This window comes from Zonotrichia albicollis, chromosome 12, assembly GCF_047830755.1.
Source record: "Zonotrichia albicollis isolate bZonAlb1 chromosome 12, bZonAlb1.hap1, whole genome shotgun sequence".
In the NCBI taxonomy this organism is placed as follows: domain Eukaryota; kingdom Metazoa; phylum Chordata; class Aves; order Passeriformes; family Passerellidae; genus Zonotrichia; species Zonotrichia albicollis.
In genome coordinates this window covers 10,889,096-10,906,500 of record NC_133830.1, presented here as the reverse complement: position 1 = coordinate 10,906,500, position 17,405 = coordinate 10,889,096, and the positions used below count along the sequence as shown (strand labels likewise).

Genomic DNA, 17,405 nt, shown 5'->3' with positions numbered 1-17,405 from the left:
GCCATTTTCCATCCCTATCCCAAAGGCTTTTACGTTCTATGTTTGTGTCCTACTGGCTCTCCCCCTTTCTACAAAAGGCATTCAATTAATCAGTGGTTCCAAAAGCTGCGGAGAGGATTTTGGCACAGAGTCCTCGCACAATCCTCACACAGCAGAAAACCACACTTGGAACCACTGGAAATGTGATTCTAGAGGAAGAAAGGGTGAATGTTGGACAGCACTGCAGTGTGTGCAGAACCAGAAAATTCAGGCAGGCTCCAATTCCAAGATTTCCTTGGCTGCAGGCACGTCTCTTGGAGTTTTGGGTGTGGAGTTTTGGATGCTGGGAGTGTGATGATGCCTCACATCCAGCTCAGGTAAGGTGCTAACAGCTGTGTCCCTGAGGAACCACACTGGAGCTCACCAGGCAGGTGCAGGCAGCACCTGAGCATCCACACAGCTTGAGCATCTCCAACTCACAGCTGATCCAGGCCCACGTTCAGGGGCAAAGGCTTGCTCAGGCAGGGAAGGAATACCAGCAAGTGTCCCTATGGGCTGCCTGCAGAAAGCCCTGGTAGACAGAGACCCAGTAGGAAGGGGAAAAACCAGCCAAAAGAGTTAAACAAATACACAGGAGGGAGCTGGCAGACAGAGGAGGCAGCCCAGAGGCAGTTTCAGGCTGAATCATGTGCTCAGCCCCCAGCAGGGCTCAGGCAGGGCTGGCTCCAGGCTGGGAGGACACACACACACACACACACACACATCACTGTGACAAACCCCACGGTGCCAGTGCTGGCAGCCGGGGGCTCCTCTGCTTGGCCAGCACACACACAGCTGCAGCAGCCAGCTCACAAATCCTCCTCAGCTCAGGCTCGAGATGCCACAAGGTCCCACAGCTCCAGCCAGGGAAAAGCACATTCACTGCAGAGCTCAGCTGGGTTCTGCAGAGGGGTTACTGCGTCTCCCAGACTGGAATCCAAGTGGCAGCCAAGGCAAATCAAGGCTGTCTGACCCAATTGTGTGAAGGAAGGGAGGTGGGAAATACTGTGATGGGACAATTGCAATGGGATACAAACATAAACAGGGAAGGAACCACTGCAGACAGGTCCTTGGTGGGCAAGGCAGCATTCACAGCATGGTCCAGGGCAAGTGTGTCCTGCTATCAGTCCACAGATGTCTCAGCTACAGCTGACAGCCAGCACTGGCCCTTCCTACTAACCTGAAGAGCAAACATGAGATGTGATTGCACCCAAACCTATCCCCACAAACTGCTGAGCAGTTCACACAGCATCCAAGCTGCTCACTTAAGCTCTTACTTCCACACTGGGTGGTAGGAGTTACCAAAAGAGGAAATGCAGAACTATTGAAAAACAAATTTATTTAAAAATTTATTTAAAACACACACACAAAGAAAATTGCATGTGAACACTTTTGAATTGCATGAGCCCATCTTGTCCTCCCTGAAACATCCAGCTTAGGCCTCCTCCACTGCCATGCCCAAAACCAGCACCATGGGAACTTCACCCTCAGCAAATGGGTGTGAGAGAGGGTGTTCAGTTTAGGTGTCAAAGGCAGCACATGGATTCAGCTGTAAGTTCACACCTGCTGACAGCTACACAGAGATAACATCCACTAAGGCAAGGGAAGCCTCTCCACTCTGGATTCTGGAGATTCCCCAGCAGGTACTGAAGGAGTTTCCAGTGCCCAAATAGATCATCATTAAGATCAGAAAGAGCTGTTTTGTTTCATTGATCTTCCCCTGTCTCCCCCCTCCTCCCCTGCAGAAACCAAGCACAAGGTCAACCCATGTGGGCACCTGGGGAAATGTCAAGTGCCAGGCACAAAGGCCTGGAGCAGAGGATGGCTGCTGGTTCATGGAGAGTTGAAAGCAGTTTCAATTATCACCCATCAGGCTGTACAGTCAGCAGAGATGGGAACAGAGAATCCCTGAGGGTGCTTGCAATCCAAGGGGGATGGATAATGCTTTCCAAATGCTCCCACTTGGTCCCTCCTGCAGAGGAGCCCGTAACAACTAGTGACAAACAAACAGAAAACATGTCATGTAGAGGACCAGCAATTCTCTCCCTGCTGTGCTTAGCTACAAGGCAAAATAGTGAACAAAGTTGCTAAACAGATTTGACAGGGCATTTAACTACTTAATTCTGTTCTATTTACAAGGTCTTCAGCGGCTCAGCACTCCTTTTATCCATAAGGCACGAAGCAAGCAAGAGGATGTGCAGCCTAGTCCCTGTGGCTCAGGATCTCTGCAGCATCCTGGAGGGCTGGAAGATGGAGGTCTCATCTCACAGGAGCATGTGGCAGACTCTGCTCCAGCCTCAGAACTGCTGGACAATCAGCTTCCTCTTCACATCCCGGCTGAACCGATTCATCCTGAACACTTCACTGTCATAGAAGGCTGAGAGGTTGTGGATGTTGATCTGCCGAGCCTGGGAGGAGGAAGAGGGGAGAGGTAAATGTTTATTTAATCAAAGAACCATGTGGTTTTCCACAGCAGAGGCTGCATAAAATTTGACAATCAGCAATCTCTGCTCTGCTCAGCAGGAACCAGAGCTGCAGCAGCAGGGCAGACTGCAGGTCAGGAGGAAGGAGCATTGGCAGTGCTGAGCTGAGCCAAGAGAGGATGCTGGCTCAGCATCTGCCTGCTCTCAGCTCATCCTTTTACTTCCAGCAGAGATAGAATGTAACTCCTATCCAAAAGTCCCCAAAACCTCATCTAGCAGGAGAGTTTTGCAAGGGAGACAAGGGAGTGTTCACCCTGGCAACACTAAGGTTTGGCTTTGGAAGCATTTACTGTGCACATCTGATGCAAAGAGCAGAAAAGCACTAAATCACACTGCTCTAGTGCCAAGCAAGGTCAATATTTTGCACAGAAAGGCCAAGTCAGGAGTGCAACCTTTGGCCGAGCATGAAGGTGCATTAAGGAGGAGGCAAGCTAGCCTCAGGAGGGATTGGAAAGTTCATACACAGATTTCTCTGCTTTTTGCTTCTTCAAATGCAGATACCAGGGAACTTGAGTTCTCATTCACCTGCAAAAGGATTTACCGTTCCAACCCCAAAGCTTTATGGGGGTGTATGGGAACAGAGAGGGAAGAATACAGAACTTCCAAACAAGAGGAACAGATGCAGAGGAGACAATCCTGATGCTGGGTTATATTGATTAACACCAGTCTTTTTTATGGTATCACAGTGCAGGAAGGGAAGTCAGAAGCCTCAGAATGCCTCTGGTTCTGGGGCTGCAGAGAGCATGAAGCAGTCCCAAAGGCAGCTGGCTCTAAGCCCATACCTTGTCCACCAGGTCCTTCTCGGGGACCTCGATGGTGTCCTGCTGGGCTCCGTAGCGGTTCCTCTGGTACATCACCTGCTCTGCAATCAGCTGCTTCAGGATGAACAGCAGCAGCTCGTTGTTGTCTCGCTTGAACGAGAGGTAGCGGGAGAAAGTCTGGGAGGGAGGGTGAGATGAGCCATGAGGATCAGAGCAGTGACACACTGCAGTGCCCCCACAACCAGCCAGCCACCTCCTGCCACAGAGCACACAGTGACACTGCTGTCACCTGTGCCCTTAGTGTATCTCAAGTGACTGTGTGCCAAGCTGCCACCTGCACATGCAGTGCCAGCCCTGTGACAGCCACAACTCGCCTGCTGGCTGCTTTTATTCCCATCTGGAATCTCTGTAGAGGAGCTGGTGCCTCTTGGGCGCTAGCAGAGCACTGCAGTGGAGCTGTGCTGCCCACAGGGACACAGCCATGGGAGGGCTGGCCCTGGGCAAGGCACAGAGCAGTTTCCCTTGACCCAGACTGCCCTGTGCCTCCCCAGCAGACGCTCATACTTGGCTGCCTGTTGGAGGCTAAAGAGAGAGGCCACGAGTCGTCCAGACAGAGGGCAGACACTCAACAGTGGATAAATGCCAGCATGCAGCCAGCCAAGAGCTGTTCAGAGCCAGGCCCTGCTACTCAGAGAGCGGGGCAGACTGCACACTAACCCACAGTGAGTGATACCCTGTGGTTAACTATACCCTGAGAACCCAATAAAAACGTGAAGAAACAAACTGCCTGCTTGGCTTGATCACCTGGCAGCAGCAGCAGGTGCCCTGTGCCAAAATAGCAGGGAAGGTGTCAAAAAATAGACATGGCAGTGCTTTTGAGTCAGAAGCTCAAGGTACACTTTCTTCTCAGACCCAACAAAGCCATTGCCTCAGCACACACTAATGAGGAGCAGTCATGGAACAGCGCCTTGTTTGGGGTCCCTCCTCAAAGGCACCCAGCTTGAGCTGTTATTGCACAATGATTGAATTATTTTAAGTATCCAGATGCTTGAGACTTTGCTACAGGAAAACCTGGGGTCAAGCTGGTAAGGAAACCTTGTCTGTGAGTGTGATGTCTGTAACTGTGAAGTGGCCTTGGTCCAAGGTGGTGCTAGTGTGACTGCCAGAGGGGCCCCGGGATGGTCAGACAGGGAACTTCCTTGACACTTCAGACCCACAGTACTTACACAGGCTCAGAGCCTGTCTCCACAGGACAAACACCTGTAGAGCACGAAGTCTCTTCCCACAGCCAGGGCAGCACAAGGAGGTGCAGCTGAACCTCTGGGCCCTGGGTGCAGCTCCAGCCCCCAGCTCAGGTGGTGCCCACCTTGTGTAAGGGGATAGAATATAAGAAAATAAAGACAGTGTAGGAAGTAATCTTACCCCTAAGGAGTTGCAGCTGGGCCGATTATCAAAGATTAGGAACAGGCCTGACTTTAACAGGCCACAGCTCCAATGAGAAGAAAAGTGCTATAAAGAGTGGGTTGGCTGGTTGAGAAGGGAATTGGAGTCAGTTGGCTGCTTTGTGAAAAACAAAGAGTCAGTGCTCTGAGCAGCTGCCCATGAGAAACACCAAGAAGGTGTGAAGCCTTTGTGATGAGGAGACACCAGTATGGAGCCCCTGTGATGACACCAACCTTGCGCATGCTGCGCATGACGCTGAACTTCTGCGTGTCGATGAAGCTCTCCAGCATCACCCTGATGGCCATGTTGACGTCGTCCTCCACCACGTAATCGCGCAGGTGCATGCGGGCGTGCGCCTCGGCCATGCGGATCATGGACTCGATGTGCCGCACCGTGATGGGGATGCTGCCCGTGGCCTGGGGGACGAGAAACACGGCATTGAAGGGGCAAGACAGGGGCCTTGTGCCCAGCTCCTTTCACACTGCACACACTGCTCCTTTCTCTCTGCACCTCTGAGGGTGACTCAGGATAAGGAGGCTCTGCCACCTGCTGGCACGGCCACACAGCCTGGCACAGCTTCCCTGCTCATCCGAATTCAGCACAGTGCAAGGGGACGTTGTGGGGTTGCTCTGTGACACTGTTTAGGGCCTTTCCAAGATTAGCAATCTAGTTTCCTCTAGAAAATTTTAGGAGTTAAAGAAACAAAAGGCCAACCAAAACAGGTATAGTTTTCCCAAGCTCCAAAAAATCTCCCTCACACGTCAACAAATTCCTCTCACTTGGAGAGCCTGAAATGAGCCTGAGACATCCCACTGACAAAAGAGAAGGGCATTTCTACAGATAATGGCTCCCTGTAATGTATCAGGAACATATGGATCTGAGAGAATGCAAACATCTCCTGTGGGCCTGCCAGACTGGGTGACAACAAAAGGACTTTGTCATGGCAGGCACTGTACATGTGCCCTGTCCATCAGTCCACACATCATCAACAGGCGAGACTCTGCACTTAGAAGAAGACTCATCTGTTCAGCAGACACTGCAGGATGTGCCTGTCTCTCACAGAACAGTGGCACAGACTTCTGTGATGGGAATGGCAAGAATGTGTCAACATATGCTGGAACAGTCTCAGGCTGATTTGCAGTCTAGATATATACAGTTCTTCCCTCCTTTCCTCATTATTCTCACCATAGACTCCTTCCTGAGGTCACTGTACATCCTGGCCACCTTGTCCTGGTCCATCTGGTTGAGTTTGGGGTGGACCTTCTCTTTGGCATAGACGATGTATTTCCTCAGGATCTCTTGAGGAATGGGCTCAACCCCATAGGTGTTGGGAAGGATGACCTCATTAGTGTCCCCATTCACTGCCTCCTTGCTGCCTGGGTGGTGCTTGACATGGCTGCCAACCACAAACCGGGCAAGCATTTCATCCTGCAAGAGAGCAGAGCACCAACAGACACTGAGCACAGCCAGTGGACAGAAAATCCCCAATGGGCAGCTGCAGCTGAGCATCCCAACAGCAGCAGTGAGGCCCAGCACACACTCAGGGCTCCTGGCTCAGCCCCTACCTGCACTGGGTCCACCGTGTCCCTCACCACACACAGGATATCAAACCGGGAGATGATGGGCTCCGTCAGGTCCACGTTCTCCGAGAATGTCAGCGACGGGTCGTATCGCCCACCTGGGTCACAGGTCAACAATAACAAAACCAATAATTAATCCAGGTCAAACAGGCCCCAAGGCTGGAGCTCTGCAGAAAAGACAGACCTCCAGTATGTTACTGAAGGCTTTCCTGCTTGCTTGATCTCTGCTCCAGACTTGAATGAACTAGGCAGAGGGAGGGAAGCTGTGCCACAGCTGTCATGGCTGTGGAGTTATGCTGAGATGGTCCTGTAGTCCCTCAGCACTTACCTATGGGATTGGCAGCAGCAACAATGGTGCAGCGAGCTTGCAAAGATGTGACAATGCCTGCTTTGGAGATGGAAATGCTTTGCTGTTCCATGGCTTCGTGGATGCTGGTCCTATCTTGATCATTCATCTACAAGGAAAGCAGGAATGATTTAGAGTGAAAATTTGTCCGCACCCCACTGCCAAACACACCAAGGACAATCAGCTCCAGAAGTTCTGAAAAGGCAGCAAACTGCACTATGGACCACCAAAGGCCTAAGCAAACTGCAGGTACTTGGGTCATCTGGGAGATGCCACCATGAGTTACAGTGTGTCCTCAGAGGACAGAGGCACAGTTGGTCACTTCACAGCTAATCCTTCACAGAGAGATGAAGCTGGGCTCACCTTGTCAAATTCATCAATCAGGCAGACACCTCTGTCAGCCAGCACGAGGGCTCCTGCCTCCAAAGTCCACTCCTTGCTGACTGGGTGCCTCTGCACGTAGGCTGTGAGGCCCACAGCAGAAGCACCCTGGCCAGTGGTGAAAATTGCTCTGCTTGACACCTTCTCTATATATTTAAGAAACTGTGATTTTGCAGTACCAGGGTCGCCACACAGAAGCACATTGATGTCACCACGAACTTTGTGTTTGCCACCTACAAAAGCAATGGGAAAACCATGTGGCAGCTCAGAGCATGGCTTGGCAGCAACCCTGCCCTGTGTGCCACAAAGCTGCAGAGAAGACAACCAGCAGGCATGGCAACCAGCTTACAGGAAAGTTGAGGGGGAAAGAAAGTCAGTTATCTTTGTAAAACAGACTTTCTAACCTGGCTGACACATCCTTCTAACGAGATGAAAACAAATCAGGGTGCCAGAAGGTCAAACCTCTGAAGAAGCATTAAACATGACCTCCTAGAGGGATAAAAACTTGCCTGGGTTTGCAACAGGAGCTGTTTCCAGTCATAGCATTTCTACAGTCACACCAGAGTTTTCAGTGTGATAGAAGAGCCAGTTCAATCACAGATCTGCTACACCCTGTCTGTTACCAAGCCACTCAGACAACTCTAACCACTCTTGCTGTAATGCCACAGACAAACCCCAGTCCCTTTGCCCTCCCTGAGTGAGGCAGGACCAAAGGACACAAGTGACACTCACCTGGGTTTTTGGGCTCTCCACCAAAGAGAGCTAAAGCCAAGCCCCTCTTGATATCTTCATGTCCATAAATAGATGGGGCAATGCTGGCAAAAATCTGAAAAAAGAAACCAGAGGAGTTGTCCAGGGATTACCAGTTCCTTTCTGAACCAAATCTAGCATGAACATCAGCAAGGTGCCATGTCTAAAGCTATTCTTAAGACATTGCTGTCTCCAAAGAGTGTTTTATTATCCACAGTGCGAGGCCTTTTTCAAAGGTGACGACCCACCTACTGTTGCCTAAAGGAGCTTCACAAAAATGGTGCTGTTGGGGCATGGCAGATTATTTAGTCTGGTGCTGGAAGCTGCTGTCACTGCCTCCACAAGCCTGTTCTACACAAGGCACACCACAGTGCCTGTTATCAGCTCTTGTAAAGCTGGGACCTTGATCAGAGGCTGACTCCCTGCACATGACAGTAGTTGAATGGGCTGTGCCACACATGAATTGTTGTCATAGTCAAATATTACAAACAACTGGCTTATTTTCTCAAGAGTATTCTGAAAATAACCTGATGCTGGAGACTCCTCATGTTAAAACACTCCTGGTCCAACTGAAGCTGCTGCATCCACTGCAACAGCAGTCACTGTAACAACACCACAGGCAAGGCAATGGAGCAAAGTCCCTCCCTCAGAAATTAAATCTGACCCAAATGAGGTTGAACATACAGCAGTCCAGGAGTTTGTTCTTTCAAGTACTGGATTCAGGTCTTAGCATATAGAGGAAGCAAAGCTAAAATCCTAAAATCTCCACCACAACTTAAGCTAAGCAATAATATCCCCTTGAGGGGACTGGAGATGCAGTCACTAGCCTCACAGAACACTTCTGCCACTCAGCTTTTCAGACAGAGAGAGAAAAAACTGATCAGATGTAAGCACTGTCTGAGTGTGTCTCACCTGTCTTCTAGCCCTGCTGTGATGTAGAAAGATCAGAGAAGGGAGAAGCAGAAAATTTTACCTCCAAAGGTACAAGGGAGGTTCCTTATTTACTTCCCACTCATAACTGACTCTCACCAACAGCTGTTTGAGAGCTACAGGAGACCATTCAGAGAGAACTGGAATTTCTGGGCTCCTTTAACCACTGTTTGGCCAGCTGACCCATTTCATCACATTCTGATCCAGCTGCCAGGTGATGGCAAACTATCCACATGAAAAGAAGGGATGTCTGAGGCTGACCCACCTTCTCCCCAATTTGCTCATCCTTGGACAGACCCACAATCACTTTCACATCTTCATCAGTCAGCTCCCCAACAGCCAGCTTGTTGTCCTTCTTGGCAATGTGGTTGGCCAGGATCACAGTTGCAAACACTGGGAACCCATTGGCAGTGTTCAAGGAGCCATCATAGTTGTTGTGGTAGATCCCTGTCAGCTCCTGGGAAGCAGGAAATGCTCTGTCAGTGCCTGCACAGTACCAAACAGCCCCTTCTCCATTCTAAGGTAAGGCTCAAATGCATCTGAGGACAGCACCCCCATCCCCACAGATATTCCCATTATGTCACTGGGTTATTTAAAATTACCCTGTGCTCTCCCAAGACTTCAGCAATGTACTCACAATCTCATCTCCTGGCTTGCAGCTGTCCACCAGGTCAGCCAGGAGAATGGCATCCTTGGAGCGGGGCAGCCTGCCTGCAGCCACCTTCCCTGGGCTCTCCTGGATCTTGATGCGCTGGTAGTTCTGATACACTGTCTGCAGCAACAAAATAAAGTTACCCAGCTGATCCAGCAGGCTCTCCACAGGCACCTCAGAGAGAAGAGCCATTCCTAGATTTCAGTTAGAAAATTATGGACATGGGAGGATGTGGGCTGTGAGGAGCAATTCCAGGGTGTGATAGGCAATAATGGAGACAAGAAAGCACTTTGCTGCATCTCACCACTGTGGTTTAGCCTGCACAGTGTTTGCCCATCCAAATACCAGACTAGTTCCTGAGAGAAGAATGCTCCACTTGTGATGGTTAAAGGTATCAAAGCAAAGAATGAAAGTCAGAAGTTCCACATCAATGATTTTGCTCTCTGGCTTACTTAGCTGACAGATCAGGACAGACTGACCTAACTGCGAAGGAGATCTGGACAGCGTGTGTCTGCATTTCTAAAATAGGAATATGTAACTGTGTACCACAAAGATGGTTGTGGCAAAAGATTCAATCCAAACCCCTACAGTGTGGCAATAAATTATTTTTGGTTGATAAACTGAGTCAAGAGCAGGTCAAAAGCTCAAACAGACCTATCTTCACAGCCCCTTGGATATAGAAGACCCTTCTAGCCACAGTGAGCTGTTCAAAGGGTGGGAGTCAAAGCAGGGCTGTGAGGAACAGGCAGTGCAGCAGGATGAGCAGCCACTCTCACCCAGGCAAGCACACAGTCTCTTACCTCTTCCATGTTGATTTCAAAGGGGCCAAGAGACTGACACTCCGGACAGGAACCAGGTTTCACCTCCTGGTTCTGTGACTGGAAAAAGGGTCCTAGGATGAAGTTGCACTTGCTGCAGTTGTATTTGACCATGCTGAGCTGAGGCAGGACCCCTGTGCAGCTTGTCACCACTCCACTGGTCCGGATCAACTGATTCAAGTGCAGCTGCCTGGGGAAAGACAGAGATATCCTGGATGCCTGCAGGCACCAGAAGGCAAAAAACCCTCCAGAAATATTCCTGCTGCAAGGCACAAGTTTACCTCAGGGATGCTGAAAGTTCATCCTTAATATGATTTCTCCCTGTGCTAAGCTCAGCTATCCTGTTAGACTTACCCAGAGGTTTAGCTCTCAGGTGAATCCTGAGCACCCCAAAGCCTAAAGCAAGCCCCAGAGCCACTGCTGGTAGCTCTGCTCTCACCTGAGTGACCGCAGCTCTTCCACCAGAGGGAGGTGGGAGATACGGACATGGATCTCCTGGGCAATGCGGTCGTACTTGGGGTACATGGCCAGCACCACTTCCTTGGCTGCTTCATCAAAAATCTTCAGCATCTCTGCTGGGGCCTCGGGCAGAAAGTAGGCAAGGACATGCTCCTGGGCTGCCAGATCCTCGTAGTTCACCACCAGACTCTCTCTGTTCTCTTAAGAAAAAGATGGGGTGAATTGTAATTTCAGCCTGTTCATTCCTCAAGGAGTTTGCAAAGGATAGCCAGAACATACAAGCCTGTAGATTGCAGGCTGCAGTTAATAGATCTCTGCACCTTCCCCAAAGTCTACAGATTAACAATTTGAAAATGGGTGGAAAACTCCTTTAAATTTATTTCTCTAACAAATTCTTTATCAGTACCAAGCTTGTGATTGTTCCTCTCCAGTTCTGCACAGATACACCCCAGGCTCACTGTTCCTGGAATTCAAAAGCCTCAGCCCAATATACAATTTTCTCAGAGACCTCCAGGAAACAGAAGTTAATAGGAGAGACATTATGTGTGCTGAATGGTTGGCAAAAATCCTCCTGTGTCTTATGTTCGTGGAAATGGATGAGACAAATGCCTTTTATTTCCTAGCTTTACAAAATTGATCCTGTTCCACTGCTGAAGCTTCTGCTAACTATAAAGAATAAATACAACAAGCACAGCTACATGAGCTGTTCCTAGATGTGACAATTTCTGCTTTTAAAACTCATCAATGACAGCCTTAATGACTGTTTCTTCTGGCAGTGGCTAGTCAGAATACACTGACACAGTTTCCAAAGTCACAAGGTCTATTTGTGTCCCCTTGCTGGATAATGCAGTTTCCAGTGTGAGAAAGTAACTGATGCAGACAGCAAGCAATTGTTGTCTCTTTCAGATCACAAACTTGCAGACCACTGTCTGCTGCCCCACATATTCTTCTGCTAGCATGTCTACGAAATGAATATTAATGAGGAGCATACGCCAGGGGCCTTCTAATTAGTCAGCCAGAATCAAAGAAGACACTAGACATGTTTCCATTATTCATTTATCTCCATCAGCATCAGTCTTTCTTAAAGTGCTGATTCAATGTCTGGAACAAAGAGGGCAGGCAGTAAATACCCACCTCTGTACTGGATCACCACAAAGTACCGTGACCCACATAAAGAGTGAGAGAGAGCCTCCAGTGACCCAGCCCTACCTTTGCACATGTCACTGATCCTCTCCTTGAAGACATTGTGCCCATGGTCATCCACATGGGTCTTCAGGAAGTTCTTGAAGCGGTGATAGATCTCAAGCCGGGGCGCTGCCATGGAAACCCACTCCCTCACAGAGTGCCCTTTCATGTCCTCCAGGTTCTCAATGCTCTCAATCATGTCCTCATCCTCCTCCTCCAAGCCTTCGGCAGCCCGCTCCGCCAGCCGCCTCTTCCGGGCAGGACGGTCTTCATCCTCATCGTCACTGTCTGGGGGTGGGAGGAAAAACTGCTCAGGATCTGGGATTCCCATTCCCACTCTATGGATTAGTCACAGTGGGATTGCAGAGGCTGTGCAAGTAAAGAGGTCACAGTCTGGGATACAAACCAAGAGACATCTCAGGCCCACCCTAAATCCAGTTCTAGACTTACTCCTACATCTTCCACAATGCAGCCAAGAATTTAAGGGTGTTAATTTGAAGATTTGTATGCAACAGCACATATTTGAGTTGATTAATGCACTGACTGAGGAATGAGCTTGAAAGTGCAGCAAAGGCCCTTCCAGCCTCTGACAGTGTTCACAGGGGTTCTTGGATGAGGGGAGAGACGAGAATGTTGACTCCATGTTCAGAAGGCTTGATTTATTATTTTACGATATATATATATATTACATTATAACTGTACTAAAAAGAAATAGAAGTAAAGGTTTCCTCAGAAGACTAGCTAAGAATAGAAAAGAATGAATAACAAAGATCTGTGGCTCAGACAGAGAGTCCAAGCTATCTGGTCTGTGGTTGGCCATTAATTGTAAACATTCAAGATGGCCCAATCACAGACAAACCTGATGCATTCCACAGCAGCAGATAACCATTGTTTACATTTTGTTTCTGAGGCCTCAGCTTCTCAGAAGGGAAAAAATCCTAAAGAAAAGGATTTTCACAAAAGATGTCAGCGACACCACCCAGCCCACAAAAGTCTATACAGGAGCACCAACACCAAGAAACTTGACAGCACAGCTTGGCAGAATCCCAACCCTTTGATACAGGCCCAGGATCCTTAATTTGTTTCAGCAGTGACCAGAAGGACACCAAATGAGCTCCCAGGAAACCCAAAGGAAAGGGATCCTGCACTGGGGAATCCAGCCAAGCCCACAGACAGTGATTTCATTAAGAGCCCAGGCACACTGGAGCTCTGGAGACCTCCCTACTAACCTGAGAGTAGAGAGCCCAGCTCCGCCCAAGGGTGAGGTCGTTATCACTCCCCAGGGTGGCAGAGCTCACTGCACCTACCGTAGAGCAGCCCCCTCCTCATGCGGCCCATGCCCTGCTCCAGCTCGCGGTCCCGCTGCCTCATCACTCGCTCAGCAGCTTCCCTCTGGCTGGCAGTCAGCTCCTCCACATCTTCATCATCCAGGGCCAGGCCCTCTGCCTCGTACACATCCAGCTCTGGGATGGGCCGGTAGTCCCTACACACACACACAGGCAGGGAGTCAGGCCAGGAAAGCAACTCTGCAGCCCTTGTGCAGCTACTGCTGGGCAGGTGCCAGGACAGTTCTGCACAGACAGAACGGTGTTGAGCAGGAAGGCACTTCCCAGGAAGATGACCTGCAGTAAAAGGGCTCCAAGCACCAAGGTTAGGAATGCAAAAGGCTCCAAAGTATGATTGGGAATGCCAGCATTCAAGCCTTTGTATTGTAAAGTTCAGTTTGCCAGCAGACCTTGCTGAGTAAAACAACATCAAAATTCATGCCTGGAGAAGCAGAGCTGGGCTGAATGCACATCACATACCCAGGTAGGTCCTGGTTTACCCAGCTGGGACCATGATGGCACTTTGCTCAGTTCTCCCAGGACTCAAATGACATCATGCTCTGACCTTTTTTTCCCCATTGCCCAGCAGCTCTTCAGCCCTGTCACCCCAGCTGCCAGCACAGCAGAGAGATCACAATAAGGCCTGAGAGCTCTGAGCACTCTCTCCCATGTCTCTGGCTGCCTGACATCCCCAGCACCCCATCACCACACACAAACCCCAGAACGATTTTCTTACCTTTCCATCCCTTCCCCAATGAGCTCTTCCCCTTCTTCCTCCTCTTCGGGGAGCCCCTCGGTCCCCAGGAGCCCTTCGGACTCATCCTCGAAGGGAGGCAGGTCCCGGCCGGGGCTGGACGTGAAGGCATCGCCGCGGCGGGAGCTCCGCACGGGGCTGGTCACCGCTGCCTGCGACTCGGAGGAGTCCTGCGGGAACAGGAGGGACGGTGAGGGCAGGGGAGAGGGGGAGAGATGGGACTAGTGCCTCCAGGGGCCTCTGCCCGCCAGAAGGGGGGTATAAGGATCACCCGTGAGTTATAATAATTAACCCTCCTTGCAAAAGACAATAGAAACATATGGGGTGGGGGGATAGGGTGGGAGATTCGGGGGTAAATCCACCCTGGCAGTGCAGCCGGAGCGGAGGAAAAGGGTCCGATCGTGCCCCAGCCCGGCTCTCTGCTCCCAGCGGCGGGAAAGCGGGAAAATTCCCCCGGCGTTCCGGGAGCACCGCCGGGCGCGCCCCCAAGGTCCCCCCAACCCGAAATCCCCTCTGGACCCCGCAGCGCCGAGTGCCCGGCAGCGGGGAGAACGCAGGGCCCGCACTCATGGAGGGGGGACCCCAAATGATCGCCTCCCCCGGCCCGGCACAGCCCGGCACAGCCACTCACCGCCATCACCGCCGCTTCCTGCCCAGGGAATTCCGCGCGAAAATCAGACCACGTGGTCACGAAAGCGCGCGAAACCTCATGAATAATATATAGAGGGACCCGCCTCCTTGTGAATATGCATGGAGGGGCGGGACCCAGGGCCACCCCCGGCCGACAGGGCTCGGGAGGCTGGTGGGTGACAGGCGCAAACTTTAACAAACTTTAGCAAACATTAGCAAACATTTTCCTCTGAGCTTGAGGGGTTTCCTCCTCCCGGGAACCCGAGGCACGGGAGGGATCCCGCTGTGAATTCCCGTGCTCGCGGTGGCCTCTTTGGGGGCTAAAATCAAGCCTTGCTTGACCGGGTTTGCCCCTGACCCAGTTCAATCGTCTTTGTTCTGATTCTCGCTGAAACTACAAGAGCTGGGAAGGAGGTTCTGGCATTTTGTGGTTTCGTGGGGGAGCTTTATTTGTTTGTTTTAGGGTTTTTTGGTTGGTTTTTTTGTTGTTGGTTGGGTTTTGTTGCTGTTTGGGGTTTTTTTGTTTTTGTTTTTTTTTTAATGCAAGCCTGTATACACTGGAAGTAACAGGGGGCTGATCAGAGCCATTCTGAAGAACACACACATCTGTCTCTCTAGCTGTTCAGTGCAGTGAGCAAATGCCATTTGTGAGAGGAAGCAAAGAGCACCTGTCCCATAGAGATTGGAAGAGGAATTTAGAGACAAACAAGTAATGGGGCTGATGTTTGGCAAGGAGATGGAATGCTTCCTTCCAGGCCACAGGGTCTGTGGTTTGGATTTTGGAGGTCTGCATTCTCTGAAGGGTTTCTGACCACTATTTAGCATCAGACTATTTCTGCTCTTGGCTGCACTGGGGTGTGAGACAATGACCCTGAAACAGGAGACACCAGAAGCAAAAGTGACTGAAGAGGCAGCTGACAATCTGAAATGGATCTTCCAGGAGCCCAGCTGGATGATTCAGGCTGGTACTAATATAGCAAAGCAGGAGCATCATGATATAAATAGGAGAGTGGCTCAGCCTCTTCTCTATGGCACGTGGCAGGGAGCTGGCTGGTGCTCAGAGTGAAACAGACACAGGGACACCCCCAAGAGCTCCCACTTGTAGGTTTCTAGAGACCACCGTGGGCTTGATGATCTTAGAGGTCACAGAATCACAGAGCCATGAAGGTTAGAAAAGATCCTCAGGGTCGTGGAGTCCAGCTGTTAATCCAGCCCTGCCAAGCCCACCACTAAAACATATCTCTAAGCACCACATCTCCATGGTCTGGGAACACTTCCAGGGACAGTGAATCCACCACCTCACTGGGAAGCCTGTTCAGTGCAGGACCTGTCTGACAAGGCCCAGATGACACACTGTGATAAGCCTGTGTCACCACAGGGTGCCACTGTCTCTCCAGGCACCAGACAGCTGGATGGACAGACAGATTTTCTGTTTGTCCTTCCTGGAAGATCACACACATGTCCATGTTTTTTTACTGCTAACTTTGGGTGCCACCTAAAAGTGGTCCTATGCTTGAGCTGGAGTGCTTTGTCTCTTTGACAAGAGCTGAGCTTGGGCAGCTGAAACCACCCCTAAATTTAGGCTGCTGCCATGCATGGAACTCCTTCTACTACACAAGAGACATGGACTGGGGATGTGAGAGGACTGAGATGCAGAGGGGGCCTAGGCTGCTCGCAGGGCTGACCTCATCTGAGCACCAAACTCCTGAATATCCAACCATACCACTAGGATTTTGCACACTTGTGGCTTCCTACAGCACAGGAAGAGCCCTAGTGAGTGAATTCCCCTTGAAAAAAAGGGCAGAGATGCAGGAGTGCAGTCCAGGTGGTATCCTGTGGTGCAAATTTATGCCCAGCACTAGAAATCAGCAGGCTGGTAGAACAGCTCTGAAACAAGACAGGCACATCTGTCCCTGCAGCTGCTCAGCACCTGAACAGCAAAGCAGTTTCAGACCAGAAGTAATATCCTGTTCAGTAGACTGATCTAATAAAAGCTGAAAGAGTATTTGAGAGCGATAAAGTGTTTCAGAAGAGTGGAATTGGGTGATTACATGAAGGTGTAATGCTGGACACCATGTCTGCATCTTCCACCTTTGGCACCTGCAAGGCAGGTGAGATTGCCACAGCACAGCAGGCTGCAGCAGGTACAGAACAAGGGCCAGCTTTCCACGGGGCCCCCAGGGTTGTATCAAGGCTGCTGAACACCACCTCTTGTCCTGCTTCAGCCCAGCAACACCAAGAGACACAGCAAGGACAGAGGGAGTGAGCCCTGCCATGTTTAGGTGCTGGCTGGAGATGAGGCACAGAGCAGCAGCGCTCAGCTGAAGTGGAAGGATGTGTGCAGGTAAGGACATGGAGCAGTCCTTGGAGGTGGGAGGAAGGGAGTTATGTTTGCCCACACCATGAGGGGGCTGACAGGAAGGGCTGGTTAATTCAAGGGAACTCCTGTTTCACACAAGCAGTGAGGGAGGCAGGAGCTAAAGTGTCACAGTCCCTGCAATAGCACCCAGCAGTCTCCTGACCATGAAACATCTTTTGGATCTGATGTCCCAAATACTGGGCTCTAGCCTCAAACTGAATCAGATGGCAAAAGCAGGTGGATTGGAAAGCAAAATCTCTCCTTCTGGCACAGTTATGTGGGAGGTAACACATTCAACTAGTTAGTGCCTGAGGCTACAAGTGAGAAGACATGGATTTTACTTGTCTGTTACCAAGGCACTTCTTAGGCAGAAATACTCCACCTCTCTCTAAACAGAAGTGTCCCTTCTGTAACTCAGAGATCTTGGAGTCAGCCAAGCCTTTGAGCTTGGATCCATAAATGGAACGTGTCAAAATATTGCAACATATCATTAACCTGAGCGACAGTGTGAGATGAGACAAGCTAAGGACT

At 50.4% G+C, this 17,405-nt stretch overlaps 1 protein-coding gene across 1 annotated transcript; it reads right to left on the bottom strand.

Moving 5' to 3' along the window:
• Positions 1-1,340: 1,340 nt before the first annotated feature.
• On the bottom strand, positions 1,341-14,591 carry MCM2 (minichromosome maintenance complex component 2). The gene is made up of 16 exons (XM_074549788.1): positions 14,517-14,591; positions 13,868-14,055; positions 13,114-13,289; positions 11,831-12,094; positions 10,602-10,821; positions 10,145-10,352; positions 9,330-9,464; positions 8,958-9,149; positions 7,745-7,838; positions 6,995-7,245; positions 6,614-6,740; positions 6,271-6,383; positions 5,891-6,133; positions 4,939-5,121; positions 3,284-3,439; positions 1,341-2,426 (listed from the first exon to the last, which is right to left on the bottom strand). The coding sequence occupies exons 1-16, from the start codon at positions 14,520-14,522 to the stop codon at positions 2,316-2,318; spliced, it is 2,667 nt and encodes an 888-aa protein (XP_074405889.1). The 5' UTR covers positions 14,523-14,591; the 3' UTR covers positions 1,341-2,315.
• Positions 14,592-17,405: the final 2,814 nt, after the last annotated feature.